We start from the raw sequence: 25684 nt of genomic DNA on the forward strand, positions 1-25684 counted from the left end.
AGGGCCTCTGCTTTTAGAGAGGGGCCCAGACCCTGGGCTGCATCCAAAAAGCACTCAGCACAACTGAGACAAAGGATAAAAGTAACATTAAGTTAACATCTACACGTGCATTTAAGTGCAACTAAATTTAACACACATTAAGCTAATGTGCATTGAGTGATTTTTGGCAGGTGTCTACACATGCAGAGAGTTGGCACTAAAGTTAGTGCCAAGTCCCTGCAGCCCTGCCATGTGCCCCTTGGGGCTAGGCAGAGCCGGCACTAAAGTTAGTGCCGAGTCACGTCTATACATGCGTTAATGCACTTTAATCTCGCCTAAATTTGATACCTGCATTTGCAAATTTAGGTGCCATTAGACTAATTTCACCACTGTGAATGTGGATTAAGGGCATGCATGTGTAGACACATGCCCGTAATAAATTTGAAGTTAGGCTAACGTGCATTAACGCGTCTTGTATAGACGTGCCCTTGTGTCCACTTTACTATGGGGCCAACAGGCTCCTTGGCCATGCTCCAGCACAGAGGCTGCCCTAGAGTAGAGGTGTCTTGGGCAAACCCCCTCTAGCAGCACACCATGAGCCAAGAGAGACGGTGCTACAGCTGCCTGAGGTCTCCAGGCATGGAAGAGTAACTTCAAAGCGCCCCATCTGCTTGATGCAGGGTCCAGGGTTTCTCCTGCACTGCGCCGCGCCCGTGAAATGCAGTGCCACCTGGGAGGCGATACTGTAGGAAGCTTACCTGATCCATTTGCCTCCTTTTAAAACACTAGCAGCAATTTATTAACTTCACAGCCTCGGTTTTGCATTAATGCTCTCGCTGCCTTGAATCTCCTTGCTTGCCTCTTTTATCTGAAAGAGGGAAGAGAACCACCCGTGCCTGATAAGGTTAGCATTTAAAAGTACCCAGCTGAACCCTTGGTATTCATCACAACGAGGTGGAGGAGGTAGTCCTCAGACAGGAGGGGAGGTGAAAGCAGATGAGGCAGAGCTAGTTCCTGCTGCTACTGTTTGGGCAGATGTCTGTGAGGCTGTCTGGGCAGCAGCACCTCTGGAGTGAGATCTTTAGAGACCAAGGTATACATCAGTCCAACGTTCCTCTCAAAAAAGCTCCATTAGCCTCAGCATGACTAACGTGGAAGCCTTTGGGTTGAAGTTTCAAATCTCACCCATTTCTTAGCACCTGCAAGAAAGGAATCTGCTCGGGATAGTGGGAAATAAATAGTTTCCATCCCCCTTGCTCCTGCCCAGGTCTTTTATTTTCCACGAGGCACTCCAGCATCCACTTGCAAGTGGAGTAAAGACGGTGGGGAGGGGAGCCAGGCTCTGGGATGGGTTCCTGGCGCTACAGCATAGAAGAGCTTTGGTACCTACGGTTCCCTCCTCTCCGCCAGCAGGCAGGGGCACAGCAGATCTGTCGGGAAAGGGAGCCTCATGTTTAATTCTTTCTCTCTCTTTCAGAGTGAAGTCAGACCCTTTTCTATCTCCTGGGACTGAATATTAAAGCGATGGTCGCTTTAGCCTCCTATGATTGGTTGATATTTTGCTCCGGCAGGACCCAGCACCTGTTGCTGTATATTACTCTATAGGGACTGAGCTGGACAAGAGGCTGAAGGCTGGACGGCTGCATTCAAGCCCTAGGTATGACTTTGTGTTGCTTTTAACACTTTTCTTTGAATGCAGACAAGCCCTGGGGCACAAAGCGTTTGCCTGCATTTGAATGCAAGCTCGCTGGCTAGCGGGTGACAAGGCTGCACACAGACAAAGCCTGTGGTTCGGCTGCCTTGAAAGAGCTGATGGGGAATGGAAGGGGGCTATTTTTGGAAGCTTCTTTGATGTGTGTCAGCGGTGGAGTCACACTTTGGACCCGAGCTAGTTTCTGAAACGTGGCTGCGGACAGGGAGGTAGAACTGCGTGGTGACTGCATGCGTGTTCTCCGTGCCCACCTGCACTAAATGCTTCACAAGCAGGGCCCTGCACTAAGGCATATACAGCCAGCGTAGCACACACACGGGCGGAGGGTAAGCCCGACCTCGAGACCGCCTTCGGTGAGTTTTTCTCGGGAGGAGGGGCGGGAGCGCAGACCCAGAGCTGTGCATGCTGGAGCCGGCCTGTGGCATCACCACGTTGTCAGGAACTTAGCTGCCACTTTGGAAAACTTCTTGAGGCCTCTGACATCTTCCCAAAGTCAATTCTCTTCTGCTGCCTGATGCAGCCCATTTTGTGGCCCTCTTGATCATGCTGCCTTGTCGCACTAAACTGTCCAGCGAGGCTACTTTGCTCTACAGAGGCAAAAACCGTGCTGAGTTGCACGATGGATGTGACGGGGTCCCTGTGTCCCTGGCTCAGCGACTGGGATCCTAAAACAATAAAGGGAAGGGGTATACACACACATGTATATGGGCATGCAGACACGTGACAACTCCCAGCCCCCTGTGCATTAGGTATGGGATGAGAAAAGTGGACCAGACGACATCCAGTAGCAAGCATGGGTTACTGCAGAACTTCTAGTTTTAGCTGCTTAGAAGCAGACCCTGATCTGTATCCGCAGAGCAGTCCCGTCCCTGCGGAGAAGCCAGTGCGAGGCGGGGACTGGCTGCAGAGGAAGGAATTGCAGGAGGGATGAAGTCCTGTCCTCACATCCCTCACCACCGCCTGGAAAAGGAGGCTTCAGGCAGAGCGAGCACAGCAGCCGCAGCCCAGCAGGGGAGGACAAATCCATGACTCAGCACAGGGCAGCTGAGACCAGAAAAAGGTTTCTGCTGCGTCATCAACTTCCCTTCCTTCGAGGCAAAAAGCTGCGCTGCTCCTCTCTGTGCCTCAGTTTATTCCTCTTTAAAATGGGCCTGCCGGGCAGCAGAGTGCTGAGACCGTGTTTTGCAGGATAGGAGACCTCCGAGAGCCTCAGGCGAAAGGCATGGCAGCGGCTGTACGGCAAGGCTTGCTGATCCCCGAGGCATTTCCCCGCGTGCGTGACGCCCTTTTCACCGAGGCGCGCCACCCGCGTTGCTTGGTCACGGACAGCTTTGCTACCCCCCGTCGGCCGTGCTCCCTAATGACCACGATGCATTTGTTTTTGCCCCTCTGTTCAGCGAGAGCCGTGGAGGTGATATGGCAGCGGGCCCCTGCGAGGCATTGGAGACAGACCTGGAATGTCCTGAGGCCGTAGAAGAGCTGCCATTACAGGCAGAGGGCATTCAAAGGCGGTCGAGGGAGGACATAAGAGAAGGTACCTTGTCCGCATGTGGTGCTGGAGGCTGTGCTGGTGGGCTTTCCCTGCAATAGCTCCACAGACTGCTTTTGCCTGCCAGGCGTTAACAAATACAGTCAGGCTGGGCTGATGCTGTTGGAAAGATGCCACAAGGTGTCTTTGAGGGGCTCGTGCCCACGAGCCTGCTCCGTGCAGTGAGACTGGCTTACGGAAATGACGGCGTGCCTCCGAACTTGCCAGGAGCTGTCGTGCTGCCATTTAGCAGTGTGCTAAGACCCCCACCAGGAATGCCTTAGTCTTTAAAGGTGACCTGCGGAGTGAAAATGTGGGGTTTTCGGTGTTGTGGCACTGAACGTTGTTTGCAAAAAGCCCCAAAGCAGATCTTAACACCATTTTTTCCTGTTTCCTTGTGTTAGAAATTCAGGCTTCATGCACTGCGGCTGGGGAACTAGTAGGTTTAAAGCCTGTTTAGCCAGGTAGAGACATGTGATTGACTGAGAGGTTTGCAAGTTCATGCTTTGGAGAATGCTTGTTTAACTCAACCCCAGGGAGACAGCTGGGAGAAAAGCTTTGTGTTAAAGATTGCCCCTGTAATAGGGCAGCGAGCACTCCCTGTCTATGTTGCTGGGTCCTTTAGGGCAACTTGTGGCATTGTAAGTGGCCCAGACAGCCTCTGTACGTAGCACACAGCAGGTCAGGGAGGGGACAGGCAGCACAGTGGCAGATAGGAAATGGGACAGAAAGCAGAGCAGCAGACAGGGTAGGGAAAAGGGACTGGAGTGGCACTCAGGGAGCATGCGGGGCCAGTTTGGGGCACAGCTTCCAAGAAGGTTGGCCCCCACTGCTCTCGGCAGATCTAAGACCTCCAGAAAACAGGGAAAACCAGATTTGGATGCTTCTTGAGGGCAGGATAAGGCCTTTAGATACATTGGACACTAAAGAAAACACTAAATCCCCATTCAGTCGTAACTGTTGTAATATTTCTTGTACTGAACATTTTGACGCACAACTGAAGGAGATAGGCTAAGACTGGATACACGAGCTGACGTGGAAGGAGACGATCCAGCATGGTCACTAATGAACTGTCACTCGCCGTCTTGAACCGCTGGAGACATCTCATTCCCAGCTTGCTTTGTTCTCCTTTTGACATCGCTTGTGACTCGTCTCAAGAGCCATTAAAGGACCTGACTTCCAGAAACGCAGAGCATCTGCAGTTCTCTTTGCTTCCAAATGCAGCTGTAACGGCTCAGCGGGTCTAGCACTCGGGCCCGTGGAGCGCCTGCCAGGGCACCCCAGCGCGCAGGCACTAGATATCACCACGGGCGCAGCTTGCGAGGTGAGAGGAGCTCGGCGCACAGAACAAGGGGCTCCGACGCTGCGTATTTGCGCAGCCCGCTGGGGTTGGCAGTAACGAGGAAGCCCCAGCCTGCAAGTTTCCAGTAGTGCGGAGCCGTTCTCCAGCTCACCTGACTTGTGAGAGATCAGGCTTTAAAGGCCTGGCTTGGTTTCTCAAACTGACTGCGTCTTGTGTTGCCGTTTCAAGGATGGCTGTAGCCAGTCTCAGACCTATGCCCAGAGACCTTTCCTGTCCTTTCGTGTCTCTAGAGTGGAGAGACTCCCGCTGGGGGGCTCTCATGGTAGTGGCCACTCAAGATCCATGAAGTCAGAGAATTAGGTCCGGGGGCTGCTGGAAACATATGGACAGACCAGCCTCGTGACTTACTGCTCTGGAGCCTGTGATTGCCCCAAGCCGCCCCCAAGGCCAACCCTGTGTTTGATGTATCCCAGAAGCAGAGAAGGCAGCCAGGGTGCCTGACCGGCAGCCAAATGCATGCGTTAGAGGGAGCATATCGGGCAGGAGCCGGACAGGGGAGCCTCGCAACAGCTCTCCCAGCAGCCTGCAACTTGCACTTCGAGGCTCTGTTCCTACAACCAGATCCATCACTGCAGGGAAACGGGTTGCTGCTGGGATGAGGAGGTCTGCGTGTGCTGTGGCACACTCAGTGACGCACACGGCTTGTGACTCCTACTTACCTGTGAAGCCTTATGCCCCGTGTGACGCTGCTGCATGATGACTGCTTTTTAGAAGACCATCCAGTAAAACCTCTCCCCTGCCCAGTAACTGCATTGCCTTCAGCACTCGACACCTAACTCCCTTTTGGCCCAAGCGAGAGATCCCTCCCAAGTTCTTGCACTTTGGGGAACAGACATTATGGTTGCTACAAACATCCTACCCTTGAACCTAAAGAGAATTTCTTGGCAGTACCAGCAGGGTTTCCATCTCCTCTGTCGCCAGCGGCTAGCTGCTGTGATGGTGTCGTAGTCTGAGCCCCCGGGCATGTCCCTGCTTCATGGCTTATTCGTTATGCATTTTCTCTTTCCCAGGTTCAGAGGTGTCACAGGGCAGCGAGGAGGTAAACAGTACGTCACATGTAAGTAGCACACACCTGCACTCCCAGAAAGTCTGTACCTCCGGGGGGGTGCTCTGTGCATGCTGGCCTGGGATGTGTGATGCCGGATGTTTGCAACGGGGCCATCCAGGCTAGGTAGGAAGCTGCAGAGATCTGGTATGAGGGTCATAGGATCCGGGGGGGGGTGCAGTGTGGAGCTGATCCCCCTTTCCCAAGCTTTCTGGGCACCTCAGCAGCAGGACCTTGCATTCACATTGCTTGGCTAAAATCATTCAGCCCTAAGGAACGGGGTTGGCCTGGCAGTTCCCCACAGAAGTGAGGAAGGAAGCAATGAAGAGACAGATGGGGCACGTGCTTGGCTCAGAGGAGCATAGAAGTGCTGGCTGGATGCTAACGGGGGCTTCCAGCAAGCTGACTTGTGAGGTGGTGGGAGCCGGACGTGCTGAGCAGGGCAGTGCGCCACCCCGCAGGCCTGGCAGAGCCCGGCTGCTCTGCTCATCTCGGGTGCTTGGTCTGCAAAGGAGAGCTTGCTGGCACCAAGGGGCTGGAGAAGCTAGGGAGGGGGGAGCAGGTGGTCCAGGTTACTGAGGCAGAAGGGAGCTGAGGCCGGGCACGTGGATTTCTGGCCTGGGAGAGGTGCCAATGAAGAGCACTAATGAAAGCAGGATGATAAAATTAGAGTGCTTGGGTAGAAAGCAGTGAGGGGCGGGGGGGGGAGTGTGACAGATGCCTCAAAAATCATGCACAAAATAGAGGCCCGGCAGCCCTCCTGCCTGCCCCTGGCCCCAACACAAGTGCAGGAGAAAACTTGCCTAGAAGACAGCCCTTTCAGACAGAGACCGTCGTTTAAACCTCGCACGCCAACTCACTTGTGCAGCCCAGCCCCTTGCCGAGCCTCAGGGCTGAGCGAGAGGCCAAGGAAGGATCATTCTGGAGAGAAACCGGTGCCAGGATGAACACTTCCAGCCTCAGGGGAGCTCAAATCTAGAACCAGACCTCAGGGCCGGCTCCTATGTCAGTAATGAGCCCCACCTTAAGGCAGTTCAGATCTATATGCTTTGCACCTGTGGCCTATCAGCCTGTCGGACTGAATCTTCTCTCTCTGTCGAGGGTACTCCTAAAGTCCGAGACACTCGAATGGAAATAACTCCTGTCCATGCACTAGCTAAGATAAATGCAGCCCTCCTGGAACGGGTGTAAGCTAATCCCCAGCTGAGGTCAGGCATGAGCCTCGCTGCAGGGGCTAATATTTCACAGAGCTGGACCAGGAGGGTTTTGCACCTTTCTTTGCAGTGTCTGGCAGTGGCCACAATCAGATCCAGGCTCTGGGGCTGTCAGGTGCATTGGCTTCGTGTAGGTGAGAAACGTTCCTCCGCTTCACAACTGGAACAAAAGCAAAAGTGTGATTCCACGAGTGACATTTAGCTGGAAACATGGCCTTGGCATGGGCCGCGGGGGGAGTGATGCCCCACCCTGGCTGAGCCGTAGCCAGCAGCATCATCATTCAGCTGTTGCTGTCACTGATCTGTGATGATCGACCGGTTTTCCCCATCTGCTCTGATCCGACATGTTAATTAAGGAGTCGGTCATACTGCATCTCTGCATCCTGACCCAGCTAGAGTGCCCAGGGTTGGGCCAGACCTAAGGGCCTGCTTCGTCTGCGTCTAAGCTCCCCCTCTCCAAGGGATCCGTTGTTCCCCAGGGATTACTGGCTGCAGCTCTGCAGAGCACCTGTGCTCAGACAGATACCTTGCAACAAAGGTTTGGCTCTCCTCCACATCCCTGGGATTGCAACCTAACTCAAGTGGAAGACCACGAACGTGACTGTCACCCCCTTCTCCGCAGAGCTGACCTCTGGTGCAACCCCAGCCAGTTTGTCCAGGAGCCCAGATGGGTTTGTAGGTCTCTGCCATGAAGCAGGATGCATCTTAGGTGGTGCGAGGATGTAAAACAACCCTGGGGTGGTTTCATGCAAAGAGGATGCTAATACATCGCACATGTGGCGGGTAAAACTGACCCCCACCAGGCTGGGCGCCACGGTGAATCTCAAAGCAAGCTGTAGAGATCAGACAGGGAGATCAGGGACGTTTCCGTCCACCTGAGTTTCCTTCCTCGGTGCTGCCCACTGGAGCACCCTGTTGGCTCCCCTGAGCTCTGAGGGCAACAGCGTAGAGCTTGGCATCTCCGCAGTAGGTCTCATCGAAGTGAACCCACAGACGAGTGAAGTCGGCAGCTAAGTGGCCCATAGGCGGCGTGGGGGATGGAAGTGCTTCCAGGTGCAGGCTCCGGCGCTCGAGCCGTGGGAGAATCCCTGGTAAGCCATCAGTAGCAGCAAGGTTCGAACCCTCGCCAACTGGCAGACCTGGGGGGATGTCAGATTTGACTACACTCGGGTGGGTCTCCTGCTGGCTGGCAGAGGGCTGCTGGGCACACGTTCTTGACACTGAACTACCCAGCCGCCCTCCGTCTCTGACAAGATCAGGGTCAAGTGGCCGTCCCAGAGCCTTGCGCTGCACAGCTACCAGTCCCCAGGTGAGCTCGGGTATCTCTGCCCCGCAGCATAGACGTCCCCTGAGCACAGCTGGACACGTGACGTTGAGGCACGCCTGCCCCACGCTGGATTCCTGAGACCCTTCCGCGGGGGGCGTACCGCTGCACCGGGGAGCAGACACGGCCCCTGCTCACGTTTTGTGTCCTTCAGCCACGTGGTGAACGTCTTTGCTGTCACCCCAGGGACTGAACAAGAGGCTCCCGGTGCAAGCCTGCAGGGTGCAAGCAGGGCTCCCTGCCACGGCCCAGGCACAGGGGGACCTGTAACATGCTCAGGCTACACTGAATAGCTCCAGGCTGGCCTATTTTCCCCATTAGCTGCCCTGCTCGTGCACCCAGGAGTCCCATCCTCATTCCTTTGTCTTTCAGGAGCTAGGGGAGGAGGGGAACAAGCTGCACATTATTGAGACGGACCTGGACGAGTTTGTGGAGACCATGACGGAAACACCACCGGCCGACGTGGAGCAGAAGGCAAAGAGGACAGAGAAGGTGGCGGAGAAGGCCAGCTCGGCCGTGCCCCCAGGTACTCGGGCTGAGGGGGTGCTCAGCAGCAGCCCGCTGGCTCCTGCCTGGGTAGGGACAGCAGCACAAACCCTACCACTGGGTCGGCCCAGGACCAACTGCCCAGCCTGGCGGGGGGGGGCCCGAAATTCTCCTCTCCAAAACCCCGTGCGCCACCGCTGAGCTGCAGACACCGAGCCCCTGTGCGAACCGGGCTGCTTGTTTCACTTCCAGACTCAGGCCCTAATATTTGAAAGCGTTGGCCCACGTGACTTGCCAGCGGTGCTAGCGCCAGAGCCCGGAGTGAAACCCAGGAGTCCTGACTCTAAGCAGCCCACTCCACCGTGCAGTTTGCACAGTGCCCTCCTCGTCTCACGGGCCAACCGGAGCCACCCCCACCCCTCACATGTGAATCCCTTGCACCCCAGCTGGAGCTAGGAGCAGGTCTTTCCCCTCTCCTCCTCTCCCAGCCCCAGCATGTGGGTGCTCCCTGCCTGCTGGCGAACACTGCTGCTGGACATTGGGCCAGAAGACATGACAGCAAGGGATCCCTAGTCCCACCCCGCTATGAGCACCCCCCTGGCAACCCAGCTTTGCTCCCCTGCTGTGTCCTACACCTCACATCCCCCCGCGGGCTCTGAGCCCCCATTTGTTTCCTCACCCTAACGCCACTTCGGTTTTGTCTAAAGTCCCCAAGACCCTTCCAGTGAGAAGGAAGGCTGAGCCCCGAACCGTCGGCCCCGCCAAGGAGGAGCTGCTGTGGGATGGACTGACCCTGAACAAGTGCATCCTCATCGCCTCCTTCATCGCTCTCCTAAGCATGGGCTTCCAGGTCTTCCAAGGTAAGACACATCTCCCGGCGGAGCAAGGAAGCCTGTGAGGACCAGCCTGGCCACACACACTGGGTGTCCCGCACTCGGGCTGTGCCGCTGCCTGGGCAGCGGGCACTTGTTAGAGGTCCCAGATCAGGCTGGATTGTCCTGATTTCATAGTAGAAGACCTCCCTGCCCCACATAGTTAATACCTCTGATGGGCAGCAGGGAAAATAGGAGCAGGGGCTTGTGCATGGGCACACGACTACTCAGTAACAGCCAGGAAAGAAAGGCAAGTTCTCCTGGCCCCAAGCCAGCACTGGCCACCAGGCCACACTGCCGCGTGGTTTCTCTGGGGATGAGGCCTGGCTTGCAGGCAGGCTCCTGCAGACGGGCTGGGAACATCCAGCCGGGGCAGGGGAGAGAGGAGCTCTGCGCACCCTGAGCTAAAGGCTCTGTGCGCTTCTAGGAGGAGGAGGGGCTCAGATCTGGCTCGAAACCCCTCGTTCCTGAAGCAGCCCTGGTTCAGGCGTGCACACGGGGCAGTTCTCCGCGTGCTCCCCGCAGCAATGCGGTCAGGTCTGGGGTGGAGCACCTCACAGCAGTGCAGCACAGCCTGGGCAGGGAGCAAAACTCAGCCTGAAGTTAAATCAGCCCAGGGCATGCAGGGGCAGGAGCTCGCTCCACCTCAATGGGAGCCTGAGGTCGACTGTGGACAAGTCCTTGCCTGGTGGTGCCTCAGTGTTCCCATCTGAAAATGGGGCCAATGAAGCCAGCCGGCTGGGAAAGTACATCGCAATCTGCTGACGGGAGTCCTGGGAGAGCTGCCCGTTCGGAGTGGGACTGTCAGTGACCACAGGGGGCTGGAAGGAGCTCGCTGCAGCGGCACGTGGGCACCCCCCGCCCATGCAGGGCCCTCAGGCCAGCACTGAGCAGGAGAGAAGAGCGCCCCTACTAAAGTGCCTGTGCCATCTCCTGGCAGCCACAGCTCCCCCCCCGCTGTCCCTTCTGCATCAGCTAGCAGCAGGGGTGCTATCAAGGTGTGGCCTGTGCTGGAGCCTTTGCACGGTGGGCAGACAGCTAGGGGTGCCCCAGCCTTTGCCAACGTTTGTTGCCCAGGACCTGGCTCACTTGGTGCCTCCCCTTCCCCAGACGTTGTCGACGAGGACGACGAGGTTCCCGAAGCAGCGCCCAGTCTGTGGGTCCAGCCCGAGAGCAGCATTCCTGAGGATGGCACCAGTGCGCTGGTAAGGCAGGGAGCCGCTGGGGCTCATCCCTTGAGACAAGGCAGCGGGTAGCAGCAGGGAACCGAGGCGGGTGGTTTGTGCCTCCCCGCTCTAGCTGCAGTCCGCCGCGTGCACTGGGCTACATCCTGACACAGAGGCCCTGGCAGCCCCATCTCCTGGCGTTGACTCAGCTCCAGCCACCCCGAGAAAATTAGCTAAACACATCTAGGGAGGAGCACACCAAGCCCTGGGGCCTGATGGGAGGGGAGTTTCACCATGGGCAGGACCAGGCCTGGAGCCCTTACCCAGGTCACTCGTGGAAATCTGCATGGTGATGCCGGTGGGACAGGGCTGCCGCTTGGGAGCTGCTCTGCCCTTGGGCACTCACGTGGGTGCACCACTGAGCTCCAATCCCACAAGGCGCCCGAGACAGAGGAGCTGAGGATGCTTTATGCCTGCCAGGAGGATGCTCCTGATGCTCCCAGAATCAGGCCCACTCCCAGCAGGTGACGGGCAGTTACAAAGGGACTCCAGGGCCTAGTGCGGCAGGGATGAAGTCTGCCACTGGGAGCTCGTCCTGTTGCTGCAGCAAGGCTGCCGGGGTCAGAGACACGTGCATTATCAAAGAGCCCCGGGGCAGAGCCTCTGCGTCAGGCAGGAGGGAGACTGGGGCCCCTTGGGCTCTGCAGGGCACTGCTGCGACCTGCTGCACACGTGGCATTGCTGTAGCTCTGGATGTGCAGCCAGGGGAGAGGCCCCGGAGCACAGGCTGACCCGGGATCACAGTGAGAGCTGGGGCCCGCCCGTGTCTGCTTCCCCCGCAGGCAGAGCCCTGGTTCCTCAAGAGATGGCTCGGCCGGTCAGAACCAGAGGAAGCAGAAGAACCGGAAGCCACGGCTGAAGAAGCCCCAGAGGAACCGCAGGCCAAGGCAGAGCCGAAGAAGGCCAAGGAGAAGCCGAGGGAGAAGCCGAGAGAGAAGCCCGAGAGGAAGGAAGAGAAGCCCAGAGAGAGTCGTGCGGCCCAGGTGGAGCGAGGCAGCAAGAAGGAGATGCAGGGCAAGGCCAGGCCCCCCGAGGCCAAGGCCAGCAGGGTGCCCAAGGAGCCTCAGGAGGATGAGGAGGACGAGGAGGAGCAGCCTTGGCCCAGGAAGAGGGTGCGTGGGGAGGGCAAGGAGGGCAGGCGGGGGGAGCGGCACAGGAAGGAGGAGGGGAAGGGCCATGCCCCCCGGCTCGAGGCCCCGGGCCGCGAGGAGCACAAGCGCAACGAGGAGCGGAAGCGGGACTCCAGGCAGCAGCGAGAGCACAAGGGCAAGAAGCCCTGGGAGCAGGGCCGGGTCCTGCCCCGCAGGGACAGCAACCACAAGCTCCGGGAAGGCAAGAGGCACGACTGAGCCCCGTGCCCGCGCCTGCCACTGGGCACTGGGGCTGAGCAGCATGAACTCCAGGGGTGTCCAGAAGGCCTGGCTGTCGGCAGCCTGAGCCCACCCCCTGGCCTCTCCTGCGACCCCCGAGACCTGTACCCTTGCTGCCATCACTGCTGACTGGGGTTCTCCTCCCCAGACAGATAGATGCTGCTTGTTTGCCGGGCTCCCCAGGAGTGGCTGGCTTGTCCCCAGCCTGCTGGCAGAAGGGGGCTTCAGGGTCTGGGGTTAGAGCACTCTGCTCCCAGCTCTGCCTCCGACCCTGGGCAAGTCCTGTCACTGCTTCGTGCCTGTTGCCCCATCTGTCCCGGGGGTGAGACGCTCGGAGATCTGAGCCAAGTTAGCACTAAGTTCCTGCTGTGGGGACAGCGGCTTGGTGCTGTAGGATGGGCCTCTGTGCACCTCTGAGCCCCCCTGGATAAGACACAATCGTGACATGGCATGAAAGAGGGCAAGGCTGTCCTTAGCTAGGAAGGGCTGGTGAAAGCCAGGCGGGCAGGTACTCCCCAGCCTGAAAGAGCACCCCCTTCCCTCTCCGCCCCACCAAATCCCCTTGCATGGTAGTCAAATTCATAGAAACCAAACGAAAGTGCAATATTTTTTCACTGCTTTACTACAATGGAGAATGCAGCTCAGTCACAGGCAGCAGTCGCGGGAACAGAAACGAGTGCATCCAGCCTCAGCCCACTGGGTGGAAATGTCACATTAAATGGAGCGGTTGGTAAACCCCGCAGCATGCACTTGCCTCCTGCTTTCTTGGTGCGTTGGGGGAGATCTTGGCAGGGGAGGGGATCTACCCCCCAGCAGCATTTTGGTCACCTGGGAGCTTCCCAAAAAAGGCAGGCGGCTGCCTGGCTGCTGCTGAACTGGGAGCTCTGCTCTCGGAGCAGCTGGCTCGGGGGTGGCTGAAACAACGTGACTGTGCAACGGCCACTGCAGTTATGAGCCACAGAGACCAGAGCAAGGGCACCGGGGGCTGCACTTGGAAGAATGAATGTAGGAAAAAGCCTGTTCAGCTCCTTCCTCCCCTTGCAGCCATACAGAGGTCACAAGAATAGGCCCCATCATTGGGCACAGCTGGAAGATCCTCAAGGTCCCCTCTGGCCCTGACCGTTGCATTTAGCTGGAGGGCAGCTCTGCTTAGCTGGGCCGGGGGGGGGCATCCCAGGGGCAATGTGGGCAGCCCGCTGTGGCCTTGGGGCTCCCCACCCTGCTGCCTTTCCCTAGGGAGCTCCATGCTGGTTGTGCACCCCCTGCCCACCTGGCAGCAGGGCCGGCGGGCAGTGGCAGCGTGCAGTTGTGCCCCTCACTGCTGCCCGGTAGGCAGGAGAAATGCAGCTGGCACGGGGCTCCCAAGGGAAAGGCAGCAGGGCAGGGAGCCCTAAGCCAGCAGCGAGCAGCCTGCATCCACCCCTGCTCCGCTCGGCTCTGCTCCAGCTGTGCTGCCGGCGGGAGAGGGATGTGTCCTGCCTTTCCATTTTGAATAGGTGCTCACCCTAGGGCCAGGCCCCTCCTGGTCCTCACAGCTGAAGGGCTCAGATTTGTCCCACTTCTGCGGCCTTCCCCAGCTGTGTTTCCTTCGTGCTTACCCCCACGCCCCGTCCACTGTGGTCCCAGGGGTACCTGAGGCCGGGCTTAGCTTCCTAGAGAGCGATGGGACCAAGTCCCTCCCTGGTCCAGAGTGGTACTAACAAGCCAATAGTGCGAGGAAGGGTTGGGGGGGGAGCGAACCGGTGTCCCCAGAGGGAGCCTCTGGGCCGCGCAGGCAAAGGGACGTAGAGCAGAGACAGGACAAGCCGAACCTTCCTACCGACAGCCACACGCCTTTGCCACCATATTGTGGAACATCTTCACCTGGGGCCCCTCCTCGCTGAGCGTGATGATGGTCTGGTCAGAGTACTGGACGGGCACGCAGCAGGGGCCCCGCTGCAGGGGCACGCCTCGCTCCTGCATGTCCAGCAGCAGCACCGTGTGCGGGTAGTAGTCGGCGCGGGTGGAAAGGGGCAGGCGGCAGGGCCCCTCGCAGTTGTTGGCAACGTACACGTCCGGCACGGCAACGAACTTGTAGTGGCTGATGTCCACGGTCAGCTCCCGTAGCCGGCACGAGGCCTGGTGCCGCGCGCTGCGGTTCTGCCACAGCACCTGCCGGCGCTCCACCCAGTGGGCGCGCACCGTCTGCAGGGCCTTGAGCAGCAGCAAGGTGTGCAGCTGCCGGGGCCCGCGGCGCTCCTCCGGCAGGGGCGTCACCAGGGAGCCACTGCTGCCTGGCCCCGGCAGGTAATAGCAGAAAGCCAGAAGGTGCTGGAAGAGGCCTGCGTTGGCTTGGAAAGCAGGGATCTCCCTCAGGTCCTGGATCACAGCCTGGAGCTTATCCAGCAGCAGCTGCAGCACCCTCCCTTCCAGCCGCCAGTGCCTGAAGTGCTGCTCCAGCAGTGCCTGGCTGTTGTGGGGGAACAGCAGCAGCAAGGGCTCCTCCGACCGCACCAGCCGCTCCAGGGTTGCCTCCTCAGAGAGGTTGAGCTGCTGGTGAGGAAGCGTCTCTGCTGTCTCGACGTCCAGCCAGTGGTGGACCCTCGAGGCAGGCAGCGGCTCCCCCGAAGAGCCCAGGATCCTACTGACGAACCTGGTGAGGCTGCCCAGGAACTGGTCGGTGCCGCCGGGCGCCAGCGTTGAAGTACTGGCCTGGCCAGCGGCTGAATCAGGAGGGGGCTCCTCAGCCCTGCCAGCTGGGGCCGAGCTGTGGGAAGGCACAGAGCGGGTCAGCAAGGGCACTGCTCTGCAATGGGCCCAGGGCTCCTCAACCCCAGGTGGCCAGCAGTGGGCAGAAAGCTTTCCCCATGCCCACCCTGCCACGGGCGCACAGCCACAGCGACTGTCCAGCCTGTATTACAGTCCCTCTAGCACAGCCTGACCGGTAGGTGTAGAGACCTTGCCCCACTGCGATCACTTCCCCTCCAGGCCCAGAGGGTCACTCCCTGGTCAGCACCCCCACGGCAGCTGCCCCCATTCCAGACGCTCGATGCATCGGTCGCAGCCCTACGGCTCCGCGGGCGACTTGACGGCCTAGTCCCCCCAGCCCTCCGAGAGCATCGGCCACTGCAGTGCAATGGGCCAAGCCAGGGCTGTGGCAGGCAGTGCTGGCCTGAGGTTCAAGCAGGCAGCTGGCATGGTCTCCAGGCAGGGTAAGCTGCCCACACACCTCTGCCAGGGTACGATGCCTCCCTCCTCTTTCCATCTCCTTCGGGTTCCCTGGTAGTGCCAAAAGGCCACGCACCTGGGCTGGGGGTAGGGGACCGTCTCTACCACCCCAGCCACCGACAGGAAGCGAGAAGGGTGCAGGCCATCCTCCTCGCGTCGCGGCTTTGCCAGCAGGAGCACAACCGGGGTCATCCTGGTGAAGCACTTCTCGTCAGAGCCGAAGAGCAGCTGCTGGACTTCTGCTGGGGGTAGGGGGGAGCCTGCCAGCAGTGGGGCAGAGGAAGCGAAAGGGTGAGCAGCAGCAGCCAGGTGTCCCTCCAGCCATGGGCCTCCACCCAGCCCCACGGCCATCTTCACAGTCCAGATGGGGCCAAGATGATGGAGGCATCAGGAGATTCCCACCAGTGACTAAGTCAGGAATAGAAAGAGCCCAGGAGCCCGGGGCTGCATCCCCTAGGCTGTATGCTCCTCGCTGGGCTTGTGCCTCCCCATCTCCTTGCTGGCACAGACAACCCCTTGGCCCACATACCTCCATCACCGGGATGCTTGACCACCAAGGAGACTTCAAAGCCGAGCTGGCTGTGCGTGTGCGTCACAGATGTCACCAAGGCCCCAAGGACCAGGTACCGGGTGTCCCTGGAGAGGCAGAGAGTCTGCAGAGAGAGGAGATGCCTTAGAGATGCTTCACAGGCGAGGGCACGGCGGGGGGGGGGGACCCCCCTCCCAAGACCAGCAAATGATCCCTGCCCTTTGCTACACGAGGCAGGGTGATTAGTGTGACCCTCAGAGACGAACGACGGCCCCCTGGATACAGTGGGACGAAGGGCAGGGTGGGAGGTGGAGGCCCCGACTGCAAGCCGAAGGCAGCCTAGTGTCAAGCACCAACCCTTAGATGGTGAGTAGCTGCTGGAGGCACGGGGGGCACAGATCCTCCAGCTTGCTGGTGGCCACGTCCAGTGCCTTTGGGGCCTGTACGTGCACACGAGAGCAGTGCCACGTGCCCCTAGCTGGGAGCCTGGCTGGTGACAGCCCAGACACCAGCCAGCCAAGCTTATTGGGACTGGAAAACACTGGAAAAATCAGGCCCCGCTGGAGTGGCAGGAAGGGGCTCCAACACGAGCAGGCTCAAAGCATTCACCCCCCGCCACTTGTGCAGCACTGGAGCCCACAGCCCTGGCCGAGCAAAGCAGCAGGCTGGGTTAGCATGCTTTATACGTGCACCGAGAGGCTCCCTGTTGACTTTCCCTTGATTTGGACTCAGTGTCCCTGCGCAGAGAGCAGCTCCCCGCAGCTGCAACCTCCCCAGCGAGAGGCACAGGCGGGCGGCTCTCTCCCTGGCAGCGGGATAACAGCAGATCCGGGCTGCCCGCGCACAGGAAAGGAGGGCCAGGCTGAGCCCCGCTTTCTGGTGACAGCAGCATTGCGAGGTGCACCGAGCCTTGTGGAGGGGGTGGGGAGTTAACATTCAGAGGTCCGTAGATGCTAGGGTCAACAGATCAGCCAGTCTGACCCCCTGCCCTGGGCCGGAAAGGGCGCTGGGGTCAGATGACCCCAGCCAGATGCCTCTCCAGCCTTCTCTTAAAGGCCCCAAAGGTAGGGGAGAGCTCCCTTGGGAGCCCCTTCCAAATTCTGACCACGAGTCATTCCTAAAAAGCGGTGCTTAGCTGAAATTAAGGGACACTGCACCCTGTCGTGCCCTCCCCCAGCAGGACTGGAAAAAAAAAAAACCAGGCCACTTATTTTGGTGCTTGCCTAGCAGCTAGAGCCGGATTCCCCGCGGGCTTTTCTGGACTGTTTTGCTCTGAAAAGCACCCGTTAAAATAAAACAGCGGTTCTTTACCCCCAAGCTCTGGCCCTGGGCGTGGAAGGATGCAGGCTAGTGCTGCTCCCCACCGCGTCCTTCTCACATATCATCTGGGGACGCCTCCATGATGTGGCAGTTTAGGGCCAGCCCGCAGCCTCCCCCACCCTGTGCCAGCGAGGGCGGTGAAGCTGTGCAGCATTTTTCAGGGGGCCGAATTGGCCTGCAGGCCCTTTACAACAGGCACTGAAGCGCGAGAAGGAAAGAGCCATCCCTGATGCTCAGGCCCTGACCATCCTTTGCAAGGGGGGCAGAGCAGACGGACAGGTACGGGTCCAGCTCCCTCACACCCCTACGCCCAGGGCGCCTGTACTTGTCCCCTGCCGATGGCCCAGCCAGGGCTGCTGGTAGCTAAATGAGGCTGCCAGCCAGCCCTGTGGAAGAGCACGTTTGACCTGGAAGCCACAGACGAAGAGCCCGGTGAGGCTGCTGCGTCCGTCGCTCTGCAGATCAGGGCCAGGCTTAAAATACACTGAGGTACACGTGTGCTTGAAGCATGGAGTCGGATGAAAGCAGAGCGAACAGCTACGTGCCTGGCAGACGGGGCTGGCGCACCTCACCACCTGGTAACCCGGGGACCAGCCCGCACCCCCTTTCCCCTGCAGTAATCACTGCCTTCCCTGAGAGCCCTGGGGCTCCTGAAGGCGCTGAGATGCTGATGGCGAACCGATGGCTAGTGCTCCCGCCGCCCCCACCGCACGGAGCCGGGGAGCTGTGTGCCCAACCAGCGACCGGGCAGGGGAGCGGTGCTGGCTGCAGGCACACAGGTCCCCAGCCCCTTTGTCCTCTCCGTAGCAGCCAGGTCAGACGACGGGATAGCAGCACCACCTGCCGGCACACGGGACGATGCAGCCAGTCTCCCTCAGCTCCCATCAGGGCGCCCAGAGCTGCCCCAAGGAAGCAGGGGAGGGGGTGGGAAAGGCTGTGTCACAAAACACGCCGCAGTGCACCGAGCAGGTCCAGGCTGACTGCACTCACCGGTGGCAGGACCCGGCCCAGCTCCGGGGCGTGAGATGCGGTTGGAAAAGAAAGCCCTCCCAGCGGCGCTCTCCAGCCTCCTCGCTGGCAGCTTCAGCGGGGGCACCAGTGAACGTGGAGGTCTCAGGTCTGAGCCCAGCTCTCCCCAAACAGTGGTGCAGCAGGAGGGGTGTTGGGTAGGGGGGTCCCCCTGCCACAGCCCCCCAGGCTGTCCCCAGCCAGTGCATATACACCAGGTCCATGTGCGTCTGGCCAAGCCACCTACCTGCTTCTGGTCCAGCCCTTTGCCTTCTGCCCAGAGCATCTCTCTGGCCTTGATGCCTCCTCTTTCTCTGCGTCCAGCATAAAACACCAGCACAGCAAACTGCAGCTGTCCGAGCGACCAGCCCATGTCCTCTTGAAAAGGCAGCTTAAACCTGAGCTGTGTCTCGGTGCCCCATGTCACTACCAGAGAGAAACCAAGGCAGACAGCATGACTTTCTGGCTGGGCGGAGAGAAGTTCCCTGGCAGCAGTCACCCATAGGACCCCAGCAGCTTTGAGGAGCAGAAAGTGATACCTGAATCCAGTGACGCTCGAGGAAACAGCGAGGGGTGGGGGACTTGGACTTTTTTGTGGCAGAGCAGAAAAGAATTAATGGCTGGGGTTTGGAGGAGAGCTTCCCACGGGTAGGCTGAGCCACACTTTACACAGCAGCCTTACTTTGGCCTCCTCTTCAGGGGTGCTGGAGTAGCTGCCCCCTGCTCCAGTCCCACAGCCAGGTGCCCCTTTAACAAACCCCTGTTTTCGCTAAACATTTTTGTAACCAGCTCCTTCCTGCCCCTTTGCTCCTGGGATCCCTCCACCAAGTCGTCAGAGTGGCCTCTGTGTTACGTGTGAGTGCTCTGAGTTTGAATACGGTGCCTTTTGCGCCAAAGCCAAAGGAGGATTATTATACTGCTGTATAGGGCCTATGCCACATGGTTGCTACAGTTCCATCCGGCTGAGGGCAATGCCCCCCCTCCCGTGCCACATGCACACCTGCACCCAGTCCTTTACAGCCCTAAAATTCCTCCGCCCTCACCACATCCTCATCTATCTAGCTCCTCCACACTCACATCTTGTCTTCCTGACTTTCAAACATGCCTGGTACCCATCAGGAGACAGCTCTTGGCACCCACAGAAGTCCTTCCACTCCACGTTAGCTACTTTAAATGTGCGGGACCTCCTGAAGTCTGTCCCTGAAAGACGCTTCTCAAGGGAGACAGGACAAGGCATTTGGAGACCACCCCAAATGCACTGTCTGGCAGAAACCATCCCAGAAATGAGCTGCTCTTGCAAGATGAGGTCCCCCCAGCCCTGGAACTTGCAGAAACTTTAAAAATAAACCACAGGCTAACTGGGGGCAGAGGAAGTTACTCAAAAACTTCAAACCACAGAGCAAGGTGAATGGCCCATCTGAATGAGAACGCCCTAGATCAGGAGAAGAGCGCCGGCTCTCCCCACTGCCTGCACCAGCTTCCCCACTGCAAAACAGGGAGCGTGACATGGACTCACCTTCGCAAAGCCCTTGGAGTCCCGTCCCCCACTCCACCTGGCTCTGGGCTAATGAGAGACAGGTTTTCTGTTCAGAGCCCTGATTTGAGCTGCTTTGATCAGGGAACATCAGGCACCTGTGAGGTCTGCCAGCTCTGCAGTGCAATGTGCAACTTCTGCAGCCAACAGCCACTTTTTGACACTGCTGCTGTGGAGGGGGCCGGATTGGGGGCAGAGAACGAATTACTCAGCCTTTCGTTTCCAAGCCTGGAATTAAGCGGGGATGCATCGGTGAGAGACCATCTCTGAGCAAGGACAGATCCCCTGCAGCACAGGGCTGAGGCACGCTGCGGAGAAGCGCGCAGCAAACATTACACAGAGCTGCTGCTCATAGCACCTCTAAGCAGACCAAGGTAAAATCTAAGAGGAGAGGGAACATGTTGGCCCAGGGCATCAGGGCAGCTGGAGCAGCAAGGAAGCGGCAGACACCTGCTCAGGGAGCAATTAAGCAAAAGGGCCCTAAGGATTTCCTTCCCTCCTTCTGCAAAGAGCAGAACAGAGTGGACTTCGTACCGAGCAGGAAGCTGCCCAGCATCACAACCGCTGTCCATCAACCCCTCGGTCCCCTTGGCCATCCCCAGGTCCCCTGCACCTCCCTTAGGCTCCTCGGGAAAGGTCCCAGTCTTCAATTGCCAGCCTCCTGAGGAGGAAAACCAGCCATCTTCCTTGATGTAAATAGAAACCCCCACTTCGAATCCCACCAGCAGTTTCCAGGCAGGAATCATCATCAAGCATCATACGGATAACTTTCTACCCCCGTGGGGAGGCAGGGTAGAATTATTCCTATTTTACAGGTGGGGAAGCAGAGGCAGGAGGGATTTGACTTGTCAGACTTCAGAGTGCTCTTTGGTGCGGAGGTCATCTCATCTCCCAGGTCTTACAGCACCTGGCACAAACGGGCCCTGCGCTCTGACGGGGGCTCCAAGGCACCACCTCAATCGATGGAAGAAAATTTGTGGCAATGAACAGAACCCAGAAATGATTGGGAGTGCCCTGCTGCAATCACTAGACAGCGCTCCCCAGGGACTCCTTCACATCTCCTTTTCTACCCAGGAACATATTCATGCTCGCCAAAGACCCAAACAGGAGCTGACTTTGCGGTGGGATGGAGACCTGAATAGAGACTCGAAGAGCTCAAGTCCAAAAATGTTATGCGTGGCCAGTGACGGGGGGGCTCAGGTGCCGGGTACCACCCCTGGGATACCTGGGGCTGACTTTCAGCACTGCTGAGCACCTGTTGCTTCCCTTGGATTTGGCAGGACTCAGTGCTTTCAAAACCCAGGCCTAGGGCATCTCATCAGGTCGGGCATCCCAACACCCAGGACAGAATTAGCAGGCACTTTTAAACATTTAAACAAAAAATCCCTGTCAAACCCAAATAAGCAGGAGGCAGGAATTTGGATAACATGGTGGGGGTGCTGCTGCATGTGGAGAGATCAGCGTCCTAGAAAAGGGCACCAGAGCCAAGCTTAGACTGAGCTGCTCCCAGCTTCAAACCCAGGTGTGATCCAGGGGTTGCAAAACCCACAGCAAATTTGCATAACTACTGATGCTACTTAATACATGCAAATGAGGAGGCAGCAAAATGGGACAGAGGGGATGTGATGTAGTCTGCTAAACGACGGGGCATATTTGTTTTCATTTAAAAATTCAAAAATAGTGCCTGAAGCCACGGGCTGCTGTGTAGGGGCCTGGGGAGCTTCCCAGGCATGGATTTTCTTAGAACAGACATTAAACACAATTCTGCTGAGGGCAGCGTGCTAGCCCCGCTTCCCATATCAGTTAGGCCTAAGGGCTTTTTTTTGTCTGAGAACCTGTATCCAACCATGCCGAAGGACAAAATGGAGAGCTCAGGTGCCGCTGGCTGGGGAGAGCGCTGTGCATCTCTAAGGTCGCTGGGTGGTCTCCGACAGTTTTTAACCAGCTATTTGGGGAACTTAGGCAGGAACCCACAGAACAAGCCCCTTAAGCTGGGCTGCTCAGCAGTGCACAGGGGCACGTGCCTTGCATTGCAGCCTCAGCAGAAGCCAAAACCTCAGCCAGGTTAAAGCCATGTTTGTACTGGAACAACATTGGAACAAACCCAGTAGCCAAATGCCAGATGCTCAAATGCAGATGTTTAAATGATGCAATCACTTTGAAAAAGCTCAGGGTTGCCATTTCTCTTCCCTACCCCGCTGAGCAAGGGGTGCAAAGTTCCATCTGCATTGCGTTCCCTGGGGCTCCCTGCGGCTTGTACTGCAAAGGAACAACTGCAAGGTTTTGACAAAGACAGACTGCAAGGCAGCAAGAACTCCAATTTCTCCTCAGGAACAGGGTTTGGAGACAGAAATAAGATTAACACCAACAGGAGAAAAAAAAGGAAGAAAGGGGAACTGTGCTAAGCAACTTCATCTCTCTAGGATTTTACACTCTGCCCCTCAGCATGACCTCTGAACTCCTGTGAACTAATAGCAGGCAAGAGCAGAGCCACTGACTTTCTCCCTTCGTAGCAAACCTCACCATGAACTACAGCAGCATCCATGCAGAAAAACTAAATCAGCCTTTCCATCCTGTTGTCTCCTCTTTTTTCCCCACATAGAGAACTTTATCTACGTGATCGTTTGGGCTTTTACTGATGCTTATTGAAGGAATAAATGCTGTTGATCTATTTTATGCCAGGATGTGAAAACACTTCTTATCGTCGAGAGGAGAGGGTGGTAGTGGTGTCTGCTAGCCGACACTGCTAGAAGTTACAGCACAGGGTGGGGGGTAGTCAAGACACACGCACACCCGTGAGTGGTCACCCAGCAGAATTGTAGTTTCCTTAAAGACATCTTGGAAAAAGTCTGTTACATTATAAAAATTGGGCAGAGGGCAAGGCAGGGTAACAGCTTACGGACCAATTCAGAGGCATGAGCTCTCACAGGCCACAGCCTACTTTGACAAAGCAAGCTGCTATGTCAGAGTACTGGTAGCATTTGACAAAGTAGTCCGTAGCCTAGGAGAGCTCACGCGTCTCTGAACAAGATGCCACCTTGTCCTGTCTTCTGCCTAACTTCGGACCAACATGGCCACCTACCCCTTGTTATCAACCACTTAGAGAAGAATCCAGCCCCCAGATGTCTTCTTCCAGCAACATCTCTCTCTCCAGTCTGCAAAGCAATGTTTGCTTGCTAAGCATTTGCCTTGCATTCCTCACCACCTTATCCAAGCATTTCTCTAAGCCTCCGTCACTTCAGGATTTGCTTTGTTAAACCCTAGCAGAAGTGAAGCACGTACCTTCCTCCAGGTGCAGGACCAGGAACTGGCTCTCTCCTGGCTCACTCAAATCAGCGCTGATGTGTTTCAGAGACAGGAGGGCAGCAGATGTGTCCCCTGCAGAGCAGAGACCAAACGTCTCCAGGGGGACTTCTTCCCAGCTGGCTCGTCTCACCAACTTGATGAAGTCACTTTCATAGCTGGTAAGGACACCCATGACTTCCAAGTGGCTTTGGCCCAGGCCATCCTTCCTGTCCATTTTCAGCCTGCACACTGGTCCTTCTAGCCCACCCAAAAGCCATGGGTGAAGGCTGGCATTACGCTGCAGATAGGAGAAGACTCCTTGATCTCCAGTAACGAGCTGGTTGTGTTTTACTACTTTGGAATCCCCTCTTGGGTCACCAGCCTTCAAGAGCAGGTGAGTAGCAACTGTGGCTCTGCCCTTTGAGGCTAGAAAGTTTCCTGCTCCCGCATGACTACTCATATTTTCCTCCTCTCCAAGTCCTAACTCTCTTGAAACAGTACTTTGCAGTTCAGCAGGTGAAAGGCCTTCCCCAAAGCTTCCTATTCTAGGTAGAGCTGTAGAGGAGAACAGCAGCAGCAGGCACTGCAAAACCCCCCTAAGCACAGGACCCATGTTCCAGCTTTGAGCAGCTCTGAACTCAGCTGTTAAGAGTTGCCAGAATCCATCTTTTAAACCTTTGTGCAGGACAGGAGGACTCTATCTCCCTTCAGAAGGCAGTGACCTTGAGTTGACAATGCACAACACACCTCCCTTGAGAAATTCAAAGGCCAATGTGCTATAAAGGAGGGAGGGCCAATTCAAAGGAGGCTTTCTGTTCTATTTTTGTCTTTGCAACCAGCGCTTGGAAATGTTATAAAATTGAAACTGTTTACCTTCTTTTTAGGGATTCATGTCCTTGACTTAAAATGTTTTTAAAGAATGGTATATGCGTGTGGGGAGGGGGAAGGGAAGGGAGGAGAGAAGTTTAGATTTGAATTTAATTTGGCACAGCTTCCCTAGGGTTGGAAACACCAAGGGGAATTTGTTAGAGAGAAAGCAGCAGGTACTAAACAGGGACAATGAGAGGCATTAAGAGAAAGTACATTTGTGTAATCTATAACCTTCCTCTATTGGAGTTCCCCTGGATTAAACTGGCAGCTCCTGCGCTTCCATTTTGCAGGCAGTCTAGAAAGGTCATCTTATGACAGCTCCAGTCTTTCACAGCTCCTTCCAAAATGCTCACCTGCTTGGGTCTCAAAATAATTCTTTTCTGCAGGAGAACCAGAAAGGGATTTTTAGAGGGAAGCAATGGAAACATCATACCTTATTTAAAACTAGACTGGATAAGGTCACAAGAAACAGTTCTGCAATGGCCTAGAGGGATGAAACACCCTAAACCCAGACTTATCTCACACACAGGATTTCTTAATCACCTCTTCTGTTGCCAACAGTAAATACGCTATTTAGGATAGCTAATTCTGGCCATCACACCCATTCTAAGGAACTGTTATGCCTGTTTCTTTCCCAAAACAGGGCATCTTTAAAACAAAACATACAAGCAGACTTTTCCTGCTAGCTTTTCCTGTCAGACTTTAATCATGGGCTGACTACAGCGCACACAATAGCTGGTTTTACCACATGCCTGGAATCCAATGGAACAACGGGTTCCTGGATCCAGAATTCTCTTCTACAATGGGCCCTACAAACTAGGACTCCAAGCCGTCTCCGGGTAGCTATAAATGATGACGACTCCAAGCTTTGTCCAGGTAGGATATTTTGACTTAAGATAAAACTCAAAGCCTGTTAAGACTCATGGTTCAGGACAGAAGCCAACACCGTTTTTTTAAAACTCCAGAAGTCATTATAACATTTAGTTAAATGTTCATTTAAAAGAAGTTCCAGATTGATTTTCTCTTAGAAATTTTACTTTATGCTTACTTTGTCTACGCTTCTGACACACAAGCCATGTGTGATGGAGCCATTGTGCTACCTCTGCACTGGACACAACTCAAACAGCCTACAGGGCACAAATCTTCTGCCAGCAATTTGTCAATGGTATGCCTACACAAGGAAGTTAATTCAGTTTAAGATAGAGCAGTATTTAAAGTGCAATAGCTATCCTTAATTATTTCCCTGCATACATATTCTTATTCCAACCTATTTAATCCACTTCCAAAACAGATTTTGCTCACACAGATCAAAGTAGATGACCTATGATAAAAGCACGCATCCAGGGAGCTATGCTGGATACCAACCCTGGAGTAACTTCTTGTGTACAGAAACCCCTAGATATGCATGGCAGCATCTAGGTAGGAACAAAAACAAATGCAACTGTGTTGCAGGCAATGGGAGTGGATGCTGATCACCCTGGGCAGGACCCATCTTCAGTGAAAATGGTGAAAACAGTTGCTACTGAAATGCAGACAACTTCCTGTATTTTTGATGGGAGCTGGCCTGTTGCCCACTGATGTGGTGGTAGGGGGTATTTATCATGTGACAATGTGGACTGTGAACTATTTCCCCAACCATTACCACCTCCAGCTAAATAAAAAACTCATGAGGAAATAAATGTCACGCTGGAGCTCAGGAACTCATATTACTTTAAATTCATGGTTAATTAAATTAAAAGTAGATTTCCAGGTAACTCTAATCATGTGTCTGCTAACTGGATACGTTCTGATAAGCTACTAAATATTTCAAGAC

General features: G+C 56.3%; 2 protein-coding genes across 2 annotated transcripts in view; one reads left to right on the forward strand and one right to left on the reverse strand.

Moving 5' to 3' along the window:
* The window catches only part of JSRP1 (junctional sarcoplasmic reticulum protein 1), a 58763-nt gene extending 45898 nt beyond the window's left edge, over positions 1 to 12865 (forward strand). Inside the window, exons 2-8 of the mRNA XM_090028063.1 lie at positions 1457 to 1636; positions 3088 to 3224; positions 5592 to 5638; positions 8537 to 8690; positions 9358 to 9510; positions 10633 to 10727; positions 11531 to 12865. Coding sequence (XP_089884189.1) covers positions 3107 to 3224; positions 5592 to 5638; positions 8537 to 8690; positions 9358 to 9510; positions 10633 to 10727; positions 11531 to 12097 — 1134 coding nt within the window. The 5' untranslated portion in view covers positions 1457 to 1636; positions 3088 to 3106 and the 3' untranslated portion in view covers positions 12098 to 12865. The remainder of the gene's footprint in view (positions 1 to 1456; positions 1637 to 3087; positions 3225 to 5591; positions 5639 to 8536; positions 8691 to 9357; positions 9511 to 10632; positions 10728 to 11530) is intronic.
* A 113-nt stretch (positions 12866 to 12978) lies between these two features.
* AMH (anti-Mullerian hormone) lies at positions 12979 to 25659 on the reverse strand. The gene is made up of 6 exons (XM_090028070.1): positions 24920 to 25659; positions 22999 to 24251; positions 18430 to 18608; positions 15855 to 15978; positions 15402 to 15585; positions 12979 to 14864 (listed from the first exon to the last, which is right to left on the reverse strand). Exons 2-6 carry the CDS (start codon positions 23612 to 23614, stop codon positions 13934 to 13936), a joined length of 2034 nt encoding a protein of 677 aa, XP_089884196.1. The 5' UTR covers positions 23615 to 24251; positions 24920 to 25659; the 3' UTR covers positions 12979 to 13933.
* Positions 25660 to 25684: the final 25 nt, after the last annotated feature.

This window comes from Crocodylus siamensis, chromosome 14, assembly GCF_052110815.1.
Source record: "Crocodylus siamensis isolate JL-2025a chromosome 14, ASM5211081v1, whole genome shotgun sequence".
NCBI lineage: Eukaryota > Metazoa > Chordata > Crocodylia > Crocodylidae > Crocodylus > Crocodylus siamensis.